The following is a 17,167-nucleotide window of genomic DNA, read 5'->3' as shown; positions in this document are numbered from 1 at the left end:
TTAGCAGCTATTTGGATCCAACTGTCATTTCATGAAGACACAGAATGTAACAGTGAAAGACATTTCCAGGAGGATCAGAGAAGCTCAAAAAATGCTTCATTTTGCAGAAGGGGCACTGGTATGCGTGTCACACCTGGGCCAACGTCTGGTTCTCTTGGTCCTTGGGATAAGGCTCTTCTCACTCTCTCCTAATGCTTCAATTTGCTATTGGGCATCATGACGGAATGGGGGAATGCCCTTTCCTCATCATTTCAGGGGATGTGGGACCATAGACTATCAACCAGGACTCAAAGGCATCACTTCTGACACACTCCCACCTTTCCCAGGGCCGCATAAGAACCTGCCTAGTAAGGAAGTGTGCTCAGTAGGTTCCCAGCAAAGATTTCATCACCTTGCTCAACAGCCAACACTGTGCACCAAGAAGTCCCCACATCAAGAAGTCCTTCTCAAGGTCTAATCAGAAGTTCTGCTGCTGTTGTGCACATTTATTTTCTTCCCTGCTTGCTCCTGACTCCATACAACCTTTCATAGGCCTTCAGCTTACTTCCCTGAAGAGCAACTTGAGACATTTGTAAAGTGCATTGGGTTGGACTCTCATTTCAGGTGCTTTCCTCTCAATCATCTCCCCCCATTTCCTCTATTACAGTGAAAAGTTGGGAACTATTCTAATCTCCTCACTAAATGACTCAGGGGTGGATGAGCCCTCTTGGGAAGAGGCTGTTAGGATCCACACAATTCTAATACATACAGCCAAATCCCAATGCTGACAGCTAGACAGGCCTCATTAGGACTATCTGAGTCCCTTTCTTCCCATCTCATGGGACTCGACCTGTCTTAGGTCACCCCCACCTTGTGCCTTTGAAAGGGTTCAGAGAAAGCAAGGTATTTTTTTTTTCACATTAATTGAAATAACAAAATCAAAAATCCCAGCACATGACTAATCCCCAGATGGGGCCTGCACCTGGGCCCCTCATTCAGGTCATGGTCTGGGATCCACCACACAGCTTCCCAGGCATGAAGCCCAGCATTCTCCTGCCAGCCCCACTTTCCTGGGCCATGTGGCCAACACAGGGCTATCACGGAAGTGCCAAAACAGCCAGCCACCCCAGTTTCAATTTATCCTCAGTTTCCCCCTGAAGTTTTCTCCCATTGGGGGGTGAGGGGTAGAGCTGCCATATCCTCCCAATAACCTCAGCAAAGTTGGTGTGACCAGAGAAAAGAGGGCCCACTAGGGACTGACTGCATGGCCTGGGCTTGGGCCAACTCACTGCAGTCTCAGGTGTCATTATTGAGTGCCTACTGTGGGCAAGGCCCTAGTCCAGGGGTGCTCAGGGATGTACAGGCAGCCTTAGTGTCCATCTCCTGGTTGACCAGCAGGCTGAGGGAATAGGCAAATGTACATGGAACAGTTGACTGCAACGTGACTAAGTGTGAGGGTGTCTTCCTGGATAAGAGGGTGCTGTGAGGGGGCCAGTGGGCGTGTCCATGGGGCTAGGAGGTGTTGCTAAGAGCTAGTCCAGTGTTCCTGCCTCTGGTAGGCCAGGTCGAAGGGAGCGGTGAAGATGTATGGGCGGCAGCATCTTATCGGAGCTGCACCCAGAGGACACGCTCTTCTCCTGTAGGGAGCTACTCAGGACAGTGGGCAGGGCAGCTGACCCGCCAGCTGTGTTGGGCTTTCCTGTGAGGCAGTCCTTCAGGAATGCCGACCAGTGTTGACCCCTCCGCCAGGGGCATCGGAAGGCGGCTGCTCCATGAGGGGAGGGGAAGTCAGAGGCTCCTGGAGATGAGGCGCCAGGTGGGCACTCCCCCCAGAAGGAGGGCGGATGTGGACATGAGCCAGCACGGGCCATCAGGACAAAGGCAACACCCTAGAGAGGGCAGAGCAGTGGGGGCCAAGGAGCCCATCCTGTTACTGCTGAGCTGCCAGGCCACCCCTGAACACCCACCCAGGTTGGGGGCAAAAAAGAAAGAAACTTCTATCTTGTTTATACTGCTCTTGTTTGTACCCTAATTGACCAAGTTGCTAATGTCTCAAAAACAGGTCTTTTCATCACTGCACCAAGGTTTGCTGATCTCAGTCAAACTCCTGCCTCTCTGTCCAGTAATGTGAACAGTGCCCAGGTCCAGATGATGGCCCTCCTTCCATTCAGAAAGGATTGCTCAGTCCCACCTCCTTTGGTCAGCTTGCACAGCTCCTTTTTTTTTTCAGGGTTGGGGGGGGAATGTAAATTAGTTCAACCATTGTGGAAAGCAATATGGAGGTGCCTCAAAAAACTAAAACTATAAATACCATTTGACCCAGGAATTCCACTTCCAGGAATTTACCCTAAGAAAACAGGATCACAGATTGAAAAACCATATGCACTTCCATCTAGAGCAGCCCCTTTAAAATCCACTGTAGAGACAGTTTGTGGGAGGTAAATTCCCTCAACTTTTGCTTATCTGGAAATTGTTTAATCCCTCCTTCAAATTTAAATGATAACCTTGCCAGGTAAGAGTATTCTGTGTTTGAGGCCCTTCTGTTTCATTGCATTAAATACATCATGCCACTCCCTTCTGGCCTGTAAGGTTTCTGCTGACAAGTCTGATGATAGCCTGATGGGTTTTCCTTAGTAGGTGATCTTTTTTCTCTCTCTGGCTGCTTTTAATAGTCTATCCTTGTCCTTGATCTTTGCCATTTTAATTATATGTCTTGGTGTTGTCTTCCTTGGGTCCCTTGTGTTGGGAGATCTGTGTACTTCCATGGCCTGAGAGACTATTTCCTTCCCCAGATTGGGGAAGTTTTCAACATTTATTTCCTCAAAGAGACTTTCTATCCCATTTTCTCTCTCTTCTTGTTCTGGTACCCGTATAATGCGGATATTGTTCCATTTGGATTGGTCACACAGTTCTCTTATTAGTCTTTCATTCCTAGAGATCCTTTTTTTTCTCTCTGCCTCAGCTTCTTTGTATTCCTGTTCTCTAGTTTCTATTCCATTTACCATTTCCTCTACCTCATCTAATCTACTTTTAAATCCCTCCATTGTATGTTTCATTTCAGCTACTATATTTTTCAAGGTGTCTATCTCTGTCTTGAATTCATTCCTTAGCTCTTGAATATTTTTCTGTAGCTCTGTCAGCATGCTTATGACTTTTATTTTGAATTCTTTTTTATGAAGATTGGTGATTTCAGTTTCACTGAGCCCTCTTTCTGGTGTTTGAGGGATTTGGACTGGACAAGGTTCTTCTGCCTTTTCATAATCCTATTGGATAATGAGAAACATTAGGTTAGTGTAGGTGGCACCCTGCTCTTCAGAGCTGCCCAGTATCTGAAGCAATGGCAGTGGTCACAGGTGAGTGATGCCAGTGCCTACCCTAAGGACAGAGCTCTTTTTTGCTTTCCAGATGCAGTGCCTGCCTCTGCTGTCTGGGCCAGTGAGCCGTTTGCCGGTAGCAACCTGTGCATTAAGGCCCTAAGCTGCCATGGGCATGGCTGCCCTCCAGCAGCCTGGCACGATGGTGGGGGTTGCAGGTGAGTCTTGCTGCTCCCTGCTGGGAGGACAGAGCCCTTTACTGCTTCCTGGCTGTAGTACCTGCCTCTGCTGTCAGGACCAATGAGCCATGCTCGCAAGGAGCAGCCTCTGTAGTTGCTGTAGGTGGGGCTGCCCTCTGGCTGGTCTGGAGCGATGGCAGGGGCAGCAGGTTTGCGTGCAGGTGCTGGCAGAGAGGAAGGAGCATCAGGCTTCTTATTGTGGTGGTGGGGGCCTCAGGGATGCATTTCCGGCCAGGCAGATGGGCTGCCAGAAGCTCCTGAAAGTTCCCATCCTGCTGTGCTGAGTATGCCTGGACAATTTTGTCTACCTGATCCTTGCCCCTTTAGCAGCCCTCTCACTGTTGGGAAGTCTTTCAAAGCATCCACCTTTCTTTTGTCCCAGAGCAGCCAGTTGTGGGAACCTGCTTGCCTCAAGCAGCTGGAATCTCCGTCTCTGACTTTGGTTTTCAACCCTTCTAATCTCCAGAGCACCATGCAATGTGGGTTTGTGCTCCCGGAGTAGATTTCTACGGCTGGGTATTTAGCAGTGCTGGGCTTCTACTCCCTCCCCTCTGTGATTCTCTTCCTCCTGCCAGTGAGCTGGGGTGGGGAGAGTGCTCAGGTCCCAGGGTCACAGTTTTAAGACTTTACCCTTTTCCATGAGATGATCTCTTTTCCCAGTAGACTGGCTGGTGCAATCTTACCTCTGGCCACTCTTTTAGGAATAGTTGTATTTGCTGTATTTTCATATTATACGTGGTTTTGGGAGGAGATTTCTGCCTTACTTCTCACACCACCATATTTTCCCTCTCTCCCTGCCCAGCTTCTTAATGCAGGGACACCTGAGGACTGGACCACTCTTTGCACACTTCCATCTCTTGCCCTGCACTGGTCATTCTTTTACACATGTATCTTGTCTTTTTAACTAGGTGATAAGCCCATGAAGGCAGGGGCCATGCTTCAGGACTGCCCAGGGTTTAACACCAAATGCTCCCTGGCTGCTAAATCTGTAGGAAATCCCCCCTCAAACACCTTGAACTCTTTGGTCTACTGAGGCTTTCTTGACTCTGAGCAGTTTTACACAGCCAGGGGGTACAACCACACAGGACTCAGGCAAAGCATCCTCCCCTTGTGCCACAGCCAGCTCTCCACACACGGACACCACAGGCTCTGCACCTCCAGCCCACAAGGCACCAGGTGCCTGTGGCTCAGGCCGTGGTTGGCACAGAGGCCTTCTCAGGCATAGATGTCTCCCCCTTTCTTCCTCTGAGATGATCAGATGGGCTTTACATGGTGTGACAGGAATGCCAACAGCCCCATGGCTTCTAGGAGACCTTTCCTGTGATATAATGAGCATAAGAAATACATTTGGTCATTTACATGACCAAATATATATTTCCTGGGTATATTTGGTCTTTGTCCACAGTTCTGAAAACATTTCTGGGTCTCAAAGGTGAAATCGGTGTCTTGTCATGATAATGAGAGACTTCTGGACCCCACCCAACAGCAGGGATTGGAGGCTGAATCAGATAATTGCCAATGATTTAGTCAACCTCGACCATGCAATGAAGCCTTCACAAAAACCCAGCAGAAGAGCATATCGCCCTTTTGGATCCCACTTCTCTGTCGGAGAGAGCTTCTATGCATAGGGAACCAGAACGCCTCCACATGTCACTGAGCCAGGTCCCAAGCTCCATGAGGATAGAAGCTCCTTTATTTAGGACCTTACCCTATGTAGCTCTTCATTTGGCTGTTAACTTGAAATCTTTGCTGTATCCTTTATTTAACTGTTAAGTGTTTTCCTGAGTTCTGTGAGCTTCTCTAGCAAGTTAATCAAAACCTAAGGGGAAGGTCGTGGGAGCCTCCAGTCTGTAGCACGTAGGTCAGAACCCTGGGGACTGCCTGGGGCTTGAAACCGGCATCTGGGGTGGAGAGTGGAGGGCAGCATTATAGAACAGAGCCCTTAACCTGTAGGAATCTGTTGCTGTCTCCAGGCAGATAGCATCAGAATTGAGCTGAGTTCTCAGACACCCTGCTAGTGTTCCAGAATTGCTTGGTGTTGTGCATGGGAAAATGCCCTCACACACATACACACACCCACTGGAATTGGGTGCAAGAACCTGGAAAGAGCTGTAGGAAAAAAACACACTTTCCAAGAAGCTCTCATCTTCCGGGTACATCAGGGAAGTAAGGTAAGGTGGGTTTATATTTTGAGACCCCATCTCCATTCTCCTGGGGTTTCTCCCCTATAATGAACCTATGTCTCAGCTCCTCTTGAAAAGAAAGGATCTAATGTGGGCCTTCTACAATTTCTTCTTTAAATTCACTTGTATTTCATTCTGTCTAATCTTGTTTACCCCAAGCCAACTGTTTAGCTGTTTCCTGAAGGTAGGACTGGGGACAGCTGGTCCTCAAGTGCCCCCAGCCCTACTCCATCAACCATCCACCACAAACGCCCAGGCCAACTCCCCACCCACCCTCCTTCAGGCAGGTGAAAGGACAGCTCGGGGTGATGGAGGCAGAGGAGGAGCAAGTGGGGGCGACCACTCTCAGCCCCCTGGAATCGTGTCAGGAGTGACAGAAGAATGGGACCAGCGGTAAAGGATGGGAAGAAGGGGCCCAGAAAAGGTGATAAAATGAAAGTGAAAAAAAGGAATATTCTGGGAAATTCCAGAACCAAACACCTACGGACCAAATAGCAGAGAGCTGGCTTTTTTGTCTCTAATTTACCACCCTCTTATGTCCCCCATCCAAGAACTTGAAGCCTTCCCTGGAATGCTCTCTCTTGTTCTTGAGCCTTCAAATCCAAACCCACTTGTGCCCTGAAGAGTTAAGGGGCTCTTAACTGTAGGAAACCCCAGGGTAATTAGCAGATAAGAGAGATAGTGCCCCCGATATGCCAAGCCCTAGGCCATGAGCTGGAGGGGTGCAGGGAGTATAACACGAGTCCCTGACCAAGTGCTGACAGTCTAGTGGTAGGGACAAAAGTCCTCCATAGAAGGACACCTACACAGTAAGGCAAGACAAAAGGCCAAATGAGGGGAGAGGCAGGCTCCCTGGGCTCAACCTGGGTTCAAGTCCCAGTTTGGTCAGGTCATTGCACCTCCATGGGCCCCCATTTCCTCATCTACAAATAGCACGGAGAACCCAGAAGGACCCTCGGAGGCCATCAGGTATCGTGGTTTTTACATGAGGAAGCTGAGGACAAAGAGAATCGCCACCAAGTGTGTGGCAGAGCAAAGAGGGGAGCCTGGGTCTCCTGCTCACCCCCGACCCCCACCCCCAGGACCTCATTACAGCCTCCTACTTAAGAAACCACACACACACACACACATCTTGTGTGAGAGTACTAGCTAGGGCAGCTGTCCCCGATGCCATGGTCAGCAAAGCCCTGCAGCCTTAAGAACGATCTAGAACAGAAGCCACTGCTGTCTTCCCTCAGGACACAGTAGAGAAGGGTTGGTTTTATTGGTGCTGTGAAACTGAAGTCGGACACAAAGAGTGGGCCCAGGGCAATGTGTTTGTACAGTGGCTTTGAAACTGGAAGCGACTGCAGGAGCCCCTAAAGCTCCCCCATCTCCCTGGACAGGCACTATGCGGGGTTGTCCTGGGCTGAGGGTTGGTGACAGGTGGTTTTTCTAGCCTCTAATCCCACTGTCTCCACAGGAGGGGAGAGGCATCAGCAAGAGCTGCTGGACAACCGGAGGGTGTGGGGGAGCCTGGGGTTCACAGGGAGGGCTCCGGGAGAGCAACTGCCTCCTTCCCTCCTGGCTGCATGACCCACACGGGCCCCCATGGGATCTCACAGATGAGCAGCAAGGGGAAAAGTGGCAGATTCCAGCCTGGTCCCAGGAAAACTGGTTGCCTAGGGCACATGGATGGGTCTCTGACGCCTCACCCTACAGTCCGCCCCTTCGTGTCCTCTGTACACCTGGAGCAGAATTGATTTGCAAAGTGGCCCACCAGCACCAAATCCTAGAGGCCCACTGTTTGAGGGATCCATCATCAATGTCAATGTGGAAGCCTCCAGTTCAATTTACTGCTGTATACTATTCCACTGTAGGAACCCATCACACATCATTTATCCACTCTCCTCTCAATGGACTGTGGGTTATTTGTAGATATTTGTTGTTATATATAATGCTGATGCTGAAAACAAATCTTAAGAATCTCTGTGTTCCAGAGATGCATAGCTTCCCTGTGGGCTGGGTATTCACGAAGAACTTTCCAGAGGGCAGACTGCACCCATCCCTCTCCATTTCCTGCTCTCTCCTCATCATCACCTTTCAGGGAAGCCATCTCAGGCCAGCCCAGGAACCCAGACAAAAAAGGCCTGTGACAAGCCCCAGATGGGGCAGAGGCTGGTTCCCTACCTGCTGGTGGGGGGCTCGCCCTCGGGAGAAGGAACAGCTGCCATCCAGCTGCTCGCTGCAATCTGCTGTCCACTGCAGGGAGAAAAGAGTGGTCAGTGTTGGCTGGACACACAGGCTCATCCCCGCTCTGCCTGGGTCCCCCAGGCAGGGCCCTGCTCTTCTTTAGCAGAGCCAGTGTAAATCCTGCTGAGCCACTTTCAACAGTACATCTTTCCCTACCTGCAGGTCCAAGCTGGCATCTCCAAATTCCACCTCAAGGCGACCCTTTGGTGTGTGCTTGGGAAAGGCAAGGTCATCTTCCTTCACCCAAGCCCACTGAAGTGATGAAGACCCAGCTACATGACTCAGGGTAATTGTGGGTTCTGAACAACCAGCACCACGTTTGACAGCCTGATCTGGTTTCAGCCACACTAGCCCTCTACAATGTCAAGGCCAGAGCTGAAGTCAGGCACATGTGTGATCTTCCTGCATAACCAGCTCCAAAAGATGATGGACCTATGGATGAACAGGACAGCCTGGTATTGGGGAAAAGCCCCAGACTGGCCATCAGAAGCCCAGCTCAGAGAGTGACAGCCCCCAAAGCCTGCCACACAGGGGTCCCTGGCCCTACTCTCCACCCACTGAATCAGGCTCTGTGAGGGTGGGCCCCAAGCTTCCGCATCTTTACAAGCTCCCTGTGTGAGCTGCTAGGCTTCATTTCATTATCTATAAAATGGAGACAGCAAGGCTGGGCTATGCAGCAAGGCTGAGGTGAAAGAACTTTGTAAGCTATAAAAACACTGGGGAGATATAAAGTAGCAGAAACAGTATGTCTCTTCCCTTGTAAAGAGCTACCTAACTATATGGTAGTGTTTTTATTGTGTTAAATGTTAGCTAGGCTAATGTTGAACACTGACCTAAACTAAACACTGTAATACATGAAAAGCAGAGGAATCCAATTTCTCTGGCTGTCACACTTGGTCAAACTGTGTGGATGGCTTGAGGCCAGTACAGTCTTAATTTTTGTAAGATACATCTTCCGACTATGGGTCAAGGATGTGACCTTTATACCTTTTTTTTAGTTTTTCCTCAAATTTAATGTCTTAAAGAAGCACAACTGTAATTATTAATACTGCTATAATCATATATGTCTATATGTTAAAGTTCCAAGACTACTGCATGATTACCAAGTAATATCAGTAAGCATTCCTATAATATTTAAGCAAATAAAATTAGGCCTTTGAGAGAAAAAAATATTTTGAGACCCTTACAAGTAGACTTAAAGACAAATGAAATTTTCAACAAGGCACACATAATTTGTGAAAATTTATTATCTTGCCAGTTTAGTACAACATCATAGCTAATTCTAATGTTTAACATGTGTTTCTAATGTTTAACAAAGTGAAATAACAAAACCTCTCAATTAACAGACAGTTAAACCCTACTAAATTACAACTGATGATAACAGGCAGTGAGGGAAGAAATTCTAGCACCCAAATTTTAGGAACTTGATATTCACCATGGTTTTAGATGTTGCAAACACAAATAAACTATTAATATAATGCAGGTGTTTCTTGATTTATACTTAATCACACTTCTATTCCACTGGGGGGAGATGTTGTTTAACAGATATAGTTTCAATTTTGCAAAGTGAGAAAGTTCTGGAGATCTGTTTTACAACAATATGAATATACTAAACACTACTGTGTACACTTTAAAATGATTAAGATGGTAACTTTCATATTCTGTGTTGTTACAATAAAAAAATTCAAAGAAAATTCTGTTTCAAAAATTCAATTTTTACAATAATTATTACTATAAAATATTTTGGACATTCTTAGAAGGTAAGTACTTTTCCTTTGGGATCATTTTTATGCAAGCTGTATTAAAGCCTATAATGGTCAATAAAACTACACTAAAAATTGGTTGAAACACCTTTTTTTATTACTCAATTAAATATCCTCTCCACTTACTGTTCTGATAAAATCTGTATGATCCCTTCCTCTAAACTCAGACACTGACTTTTCTTTCTTATTTGCTGCATCTCCCTACTGTCCTCCCTGCCCTACCCCATCACTAACTCTCTCAGTTGAGAAATCTAACTAATTGCTAATTCAAAAGGGTCTAAAGTTCATAATAAACAAAGAACAGCAGTTGAGCAACATATAACTAAACAGTATATCTCTACTATTTAGAAATGACCCAGCAGGCTTTGGAATTTGAATTGAATAAATCTTAAGCAGCATGCTTTCCAATATGCTAAAATGCTCTTACAGGCTAAAGCCATCAAAGATATAAATTTTAAAAAGTTATTTTCAACATTACCAATTCATTTTATGCCTCAATAGCTGGCTGGTCAATTTGCAATGTTTAAAATTATAAATATCTTAACCAAGCATAATTCAGCCAGCTAAACAAACCACTTGTCTACTATAATATTCCTACACTAATACAAAACGATCTCTTGAAAAGCATTCTTGCTCCCAACAAAATTAAATAGGTATATAGTATAAGCAGTAAGAATGTTAAATTACGTGAACAAAAACAATTAGAGTAGCACCATCTGGTAAAATAGCACAAAGTAGGTGACCTTAGAAGAATACAGGAGAAAATGTAGTAGGAGGGAGGGAGCACAGAGAGGGGATCCAAACATTGTTCATGATGATCTTCTGCAATGTCAGGAGGAAACATTCTCTGTACCTCTGGATCCCTTCCTTTTGATTGCCAGTAACTTAAAATACACAACTGCTGCATGATAGATTCTGTGTGTGCTAAGATGCTGAGCATTTTTCAATGTTATGTATGACACTGAGGCATGACCTTTTGTTACAGGAAAGACGTTTAATGGCCATGCTGATGATCCAGGCCAGTCTAAGTGTACTCTAGAGCAGTGCTGTCCCACTAAAGTAAAATGATGGCCACAAATAGGAAGCAATTTTAAATATTCTAGTAGCCATATTATAAAACGGAAAAAAAATTAAATAATATATTTTATTTATCTCAATATAGTAAAATATTATCAATTCAACACATTAATATAAAAATTATCAATGAGATGTTTTACATTCTTTCCATACTAAGTTTTTGAAATCTCACTTAGACTACATGTCAATTTGAACCAGCCTATGCTTGAGAGATACATGCGGCTGGTGGTTACCGTATTGGATAGCACAGCTTGAAATGAATAGCAAAGCCAGGACACCAGTCCCAGGTGAGTGTGCCCTGAGATACTTCTTGCCCATCCCTGCTCTGCATTGCAGAGGGACTGAGCCCTGCAAGCTGCGATGCCCAGGCTCCTGTGTCAGCTGGCTTCCAGCTGGGTTTGGCCAATGAGAAATAGGAAGTAGGGAGAGGCCTGGGTATTCCTCTCTCTATGCCTCAGGTGGCATTACCAGCAGTGACTGGGTCTCTTTCATGGCTCCAACCCTCAGCAGATAGCCCTTCTGTGCTTCATCCAACCCCTGGGCTCTGGCAACATGATAGCCTCCCTTCATGCCTTAGGCCTACAGGTGGCAATGGCTTCCTGCAATTGTTAATCTCTGGGTTATTTAGCCTCTCAGCTCTCCTGCCATCTGGGTAATCAATCCCTGGATTAAATTTCCTCTGTCAGGATATTTGCAATCTCAAAGCATCTTCCCCAAGATAGTTACAGGATGAAAAAGGGAAAAATGAGACATTCATCAGACACCACCATAACTATGTGATCAAAGACAAACATCACCTGTACTAAAACACATCAACTTCATGGGCTCCACAATATGATGCACTGAAAAGGGCCCATCTCCTCTGAGGTGACCATGCCCAAAATGTACAACCTCAATTAAATGATAAGAAAATGTCAGGCAACTCAAATTGATGAACTTTCTACAAAATAAATAGCCAGTACTCTTCAAAAGTATCAAGGTTGCGCTGGGGTGGAAAAAGATGGCACTGTGAGAAGTGAGGCAGAAACCTCCTCCCAAAACCACATGTAACACAAAAATACATCATATACAGCTAATCCTGAAAGAGCAAATGGAAAGAAGATGCAACAGATGGCTTACATCTGGGGAAAAGAGAAGTCCTCATGAAAAAGGATAAAGTAACAAAGCCACAATCCAGCAGGACCCTGGCCCTTCCCCAACCCCAGCTCACAGGTGGGAGGAAAAGAAATGGAGCAGGGAGGGAGTATAAGCCCAGGAATGCTAAAGACCCACCCCTGAGATCTGCTCTAGGAGCATGAACCCACATTACATTGTGCTCTGGAGACTAGTGGGGTTGGAAAGCAAAGACAGGCAGAACACTCAGAGAGACTATGATTCCAGCCACTTGTGGAGAACAGGTACCCACAACCAGGTGCTCCGGGACAAAAGAAAGGTGGACATCTTGAAAGACTTCCCAATAGTGAGAGGGATGCTAAAGGGGCAAGGATTACACAGAGCTTGTTTCTCAGGAGAAAGGACTGGTGGAAAAAATCATCCTAGCACACTCAGTCAAGCAGGCTGGGAACTTTCAGGAGCTTCAGGTCCTCTAATCCCTTGGCTGGAAACACAGTGCTGAGGCCCCCCACCATGATATGCAGCCTATCACTCCTTCCTTCCAGTAGGCACCAGTTCACAAACCTGCTGCCCCCAGCACAGCACCAGGCCAGCCAGAGAGCGATCCCACCAATGGCAGCTACAGGGGTGTAATGCAGAGGCTACTCCCTGTGTGCTTGGCCCATTGAACCTGGCAGTGGAGGCCATGCAGCAGGGAAGCAGTGAAGAGGTCTCTCCTCCCAGTAGGCACCGGTGCTGCTCACCTGTGACACCCACCAGAGCTCCAGGGGCTGAGTAGCTCTGGGGTAGAGCTTCTAGGCACTAGAGGGCACCGTGTACACAAAGTTATTATTCCATAGTAATCAGTAGAAATATGAAATGGCAAAAGAATTCTGTACAAACCAAAATCCCTCAAACACCAGTAAGAGGGCAAAGTGAAACTGAAATCAACAATCTTCTTCATAAATATTTCAAAATAAAAATCATAAACATGCTCAAAGAGCTACAGAAAAATATTCAACATCTCAGGGAGGGCTTCAAAAAAGAGATAGAAACCTTGAAAAATACAGTATCTGAAATAAAACATACAAAGGAGGGATTTAAAAGTAGATTAGATGAGGTAGAGGAAACAGTAAATGAAATAGAAATTAGAGAAAAGGAATACAAAGAAGCTGCGGCAGAGAGAGAAGAAAAGATCTCTAGGAATGAAAGAATAATAAGAGAACTGTGTGACCAACCCAAATGGAACAATATCCACATTATAGGGGTACCAGAACAAGAAGAAGAGAGAAAAAAGGATAGAAAGTCTCTTTGAGGAAATCATTGCTGAAAACATCCCCAATCTGGGGAAGGAAATAGTCTCTCGGGCCATGGAAGTACACAGATCTCCTAACACAAGGGACCCAAGGAAGGCAACACCAAGACATATCACTAAAATGGCAAAGATCAAGGACAAGGATAGAGTATTAAAAGCAACCAGAGAGAGAAAAAAGATGACATACAAAGGAAAACCCATCAGGCTATCATCAGACTTCTCAGCAGTAACTTTACAGGCCAGAAGGGAGTGGCATGATGTATTTAATGCAATGAAACTGATGGTCCTTGAACCTAGAATACTCTACCCAGCAAGATTATCACTTAAATTTGAAGGAGGGATTAAACAACATCCAGATAAGCAAAAGCTGAGGGAATTTACCTCCCACAGACTGTCTCTACAGTGTATTTTAAAGGGACTACAATATAGCGAAGTGCTCCTAAAGCTAACTAGCTGTCACCAGAGAATAAAAAACCACAGTAAAAGAAGTAGAACAATTACTAAGCAGATGCAAAATTAAATCAACTACCCACAAATTCAGTCAGGGATACACAAAGAGTACAGAATATGACACCTAATATATAAAGAGTGGAGGAGGGAGAAGAAGACAGGAGAAAAAAAACATTAGATTGTTTTTGAAATAGCATAATAAGTTAGTTAAGTGAGACTGTTAGATAGTAAAGAAGCTGCCCTTTAACCTTTGGTAACCATGAATCTAAAGCCTGCCATGGCAATAAGTACTTATCTATCGATAATCACCCTAAATATAAATGGTCTGAATGCACCAATCAACTACATTGAGTTACAGAATGGATAAAAAACAAGACCCATCCACATGCTGACTACAAGAAACTCACTTCAAACCTAAAGACATACAGACTAAAAGTGAAGGGACGGAAAAGAATTTCATGCAAGTAATAGGGAGAAAAGGCAAGAGTTGTGGTATTTGTATCAGACAAAACAGAATTCAAAACAAAGAAAGTAACAAGAGACAAAGGACTTCATATAATGATAAAGGGGTCAATTCAACAAGAGGATATAACCATTATAAACATCTCTGCACCCAATATAGAAGACCTAAATATGTGAAACAAATACTAACAGAATTAAAGGGAGAAATAGAATGCAGTGCATTCATATTAGGAGACTTCAACACACTATTCACTCCAAAGGACAGATCCACCATACAGAAAATAAGTAAAGAGACAGAGGTACTGAACAACACATTAGAACAGATGGACCTAACAGACATCTACAGAACACTTCACCCAAAAGCAGCAGGATACAGAGTCTTCTCAAGTACACATGGAACATTTTTCAGAATAGATCACATACTAGGCCATAAGAAGAGCTTCAGCAAATTAAAAAAGATTGAAATAGTACCAACCAACTTACCAGATCACAAAGGTATGAAACTGGAAATATATTGTGCAAAGAAAACAAAAAGGCCCACAAACACATGGAGGCTTAACAACATTCTCCTAAATAATCAATGGATCAATGACCAAATAAAAACAGAGATCAAGCAATACATTCAGAAAAATGAAAGCAACAACTCAGCACCCCAAAATCTGTGGGATGCAGCGAAGGCAGTTCTAAGAAGAAAATATATTGCAATACAGGCTTACCTCAAGAAAGAAGAACAACCCCAAATGAACAGTCTAAACTCACAATGAAACTAGAAAAAGAAGAATAAATGAAGCCCAAAGTCAGTAGAAGAGACATAATAAAGATCAGAGAATAAATAAATAAAATCAAGAGGAATTTTATTTCCTCTTGATTTCCACAATAGAAAGAATCAATGAAACCGGGAGCTGGTTCTTCAAGAAAATAAACAAAATTGATAAACCCCTAGTCAGACTTATCAAGAAAAAAAGAGAGTGTACACAAATAGAACCAGAAATGAGAAAGGAAAAATCACTAAGGACACCACACAAATACAGAAAATTATTAGAGAATACAATGAAAAATTATATGCTAACAAATTGGATAACCTAGAAGAAATAGGCAACTTCCTAAAAAAATACAACCCTCCAACACTGACCCAGGAATAAACAGAAAATATGAACAGACCAACCACCAGCAATGAAATTGAATTGGTAATCAAAAAAACTACCTAAGAACAAAACACCTAGGCCAGATGACTTCACTGCTGAATTTTATCAAACATTTAGAGAAGACCTAATACCCATCCTCCTTAAAGTTTTCCAAAAAGTAGAAGAGGAGGGAATACTTAAAAACTCATTCTATGAGGCTAACACCACTCTAATACCAAAAGCAGGCAAAGACACCACAAAGAAAGAAAATTACAGACCAATATCCCTGATGAACATTGATGCAAAAATACTCAACAAAGTATTAGCAAACCAAATTCAAAAATACATAAAAAACAGCATCCATCATTATCAAATGGGATTTATTCCACAGATGCAAGGATGATATGATATTTGAAAATCCATCAACATCATAAACCACATCAACAAAAGGACAAAAATACCCTGATCATCTCAATAGATGCAAAAAGCATTTGAAAAAATTCAACACCCATTCATGAAAAAACTCTCAGCAAAATGGTTATAGAGGGCAAGTACCTCAACATAATAAAGACCATATACAACAATCCCACAGCCAACATCATACTTAAGAGAGAAAAGCTGAAAGCTTTTCCTCTAAGATCAGGAACAAGACAAGGATGCCCACTCTCCCTACTTTTATTCAATACAGTATTGGAGGTCCTAGCCACACAATCAGATGACACAAAGAAATAAAAGGCATTCAGGTTCATAAGGAAGAAGTTAAACTGTCACTGTTTGCAGATGACATGATATTGTACAAAAAAGCCTGAAAGAATCCACCCCAAAACTATTAGAACTAATAATTCAGCAAAGTTGCAGGATTCAATACACAGAAATATGTTGCATTCCTATATACTAATGATGAACTAGCAGAAAGAGAAATCAGGAAAACAATTCTATTTACAATTGCATTAAAAACAATAAAATACCTAGGAATAAACCTAACCAAGGAGGTGAATGACCTATACCCTGAAAACTATAAGACACTCTTGAGAGAAATTAAAGAAGATACCAACAAATGGAAATACATCCAATGCTCATGGATAGGAAGAATTAATATTGTTAAAATGGCCATCCTGCCTAAAACAATCTACAGATTCAAGTTGCAATGCCTATCAAAATACCAACACCATTCCTCAATGAACTAGAGAAAATAGTTATAAAATTCATATAGAACCACAAAAGACCCTGAATAGCTGAAGGAATCCTGAGAGGGAAGAATAAAGCTGGGGGGACTTATACTCCCTAACTTCAAGCTCTACTACAAAGTTACAGTAATCAAGACAATTTGGGACTGGCACAAGAACAGATCTATAGATTAATGGAATAGAATAGAGAGTCCATATAGATAGCCACACATATATGGCCAATTAATATATGATAAGGAGCCATGGATATACAATGGGGAAATGACATCCTCTTCAACAACTGGTGTTGGCAAAACTGGACAGCTACATGTAAGAGAATGAAAGTGGATTATTGTCTAACTCCATACATGAAAGTAAACTTGAAATGGATCAAAGACCTGAATGTAAGTCATGAAACCATAAAACTCTTAGAAGAAAACATAGGCAAAACTCTTGAATATAAAATGAGCAACTTTTTCCTGAACATATCTCCTCAGGCAAGGGAAACAAAAGCAAAAGTGAACACATGGGACTACATCAAATTATAAAGCTTCTGTACAGCAAAGGGCACCATCAGGAGAACAAAAAGGCATCCTATAGTATGGGAGAATATATTCATAAATAACATATCCAATAAGGGGGTAACATCCAAAATATATAAAGAACTCATGTGCCTCAACATCCAAAATGCAAATAACCCAATTAAAAAATGGGCGGAGGATATGAACAGACACTTCTCCAAGGAGAAATTCAGATGGCCAACAGGCACAT

General features: G+C 43.9%; 1 protein-coding gene across 10 annotated transcripts in view; it reads right to left on the bottom strand.

The window, feature by feature from the left end:
- The window catches only part of CTIF (cap binding complex dependent translation initiation factor), a 294,942-nt gene that overhangs the window by 200,463 nt on the left and 77,312 nt on the right, over positions 1–17,167 (bottom strand). For all 10 annotated transcript variants that reach the window (XM_036918637.2, XM_036918630.2, XM_036918629.2 and 7 more), the window contains one exon: positions 7,885–7,956. In XM_036918637.2, the coding sequence (XP_036774532.1) occupies positions 7,885–7,956 (72 nt within the window). The remainder of the gene's footprint in view (positions 1–7,884; positions 7,957–17,167) is intronic.

Source organism: Manis pentadactyla, chromosome 6 (genome assembly GCF_030020395.1).
Source record: "Manis pentadactyla isolate mManPen7 chromosome 6, mManPen7.hap1, whole genome shotgun sequence".
Classification (NCBI taxonomy): Eukaryota; Metazoa; Chordata; class Mammalia; order Pholidota; family Manidae; genus Manis; species Manis pentadactyla.
This window is presented reverse-complemented; position numbering and strand designations above follow the sequence as displayed.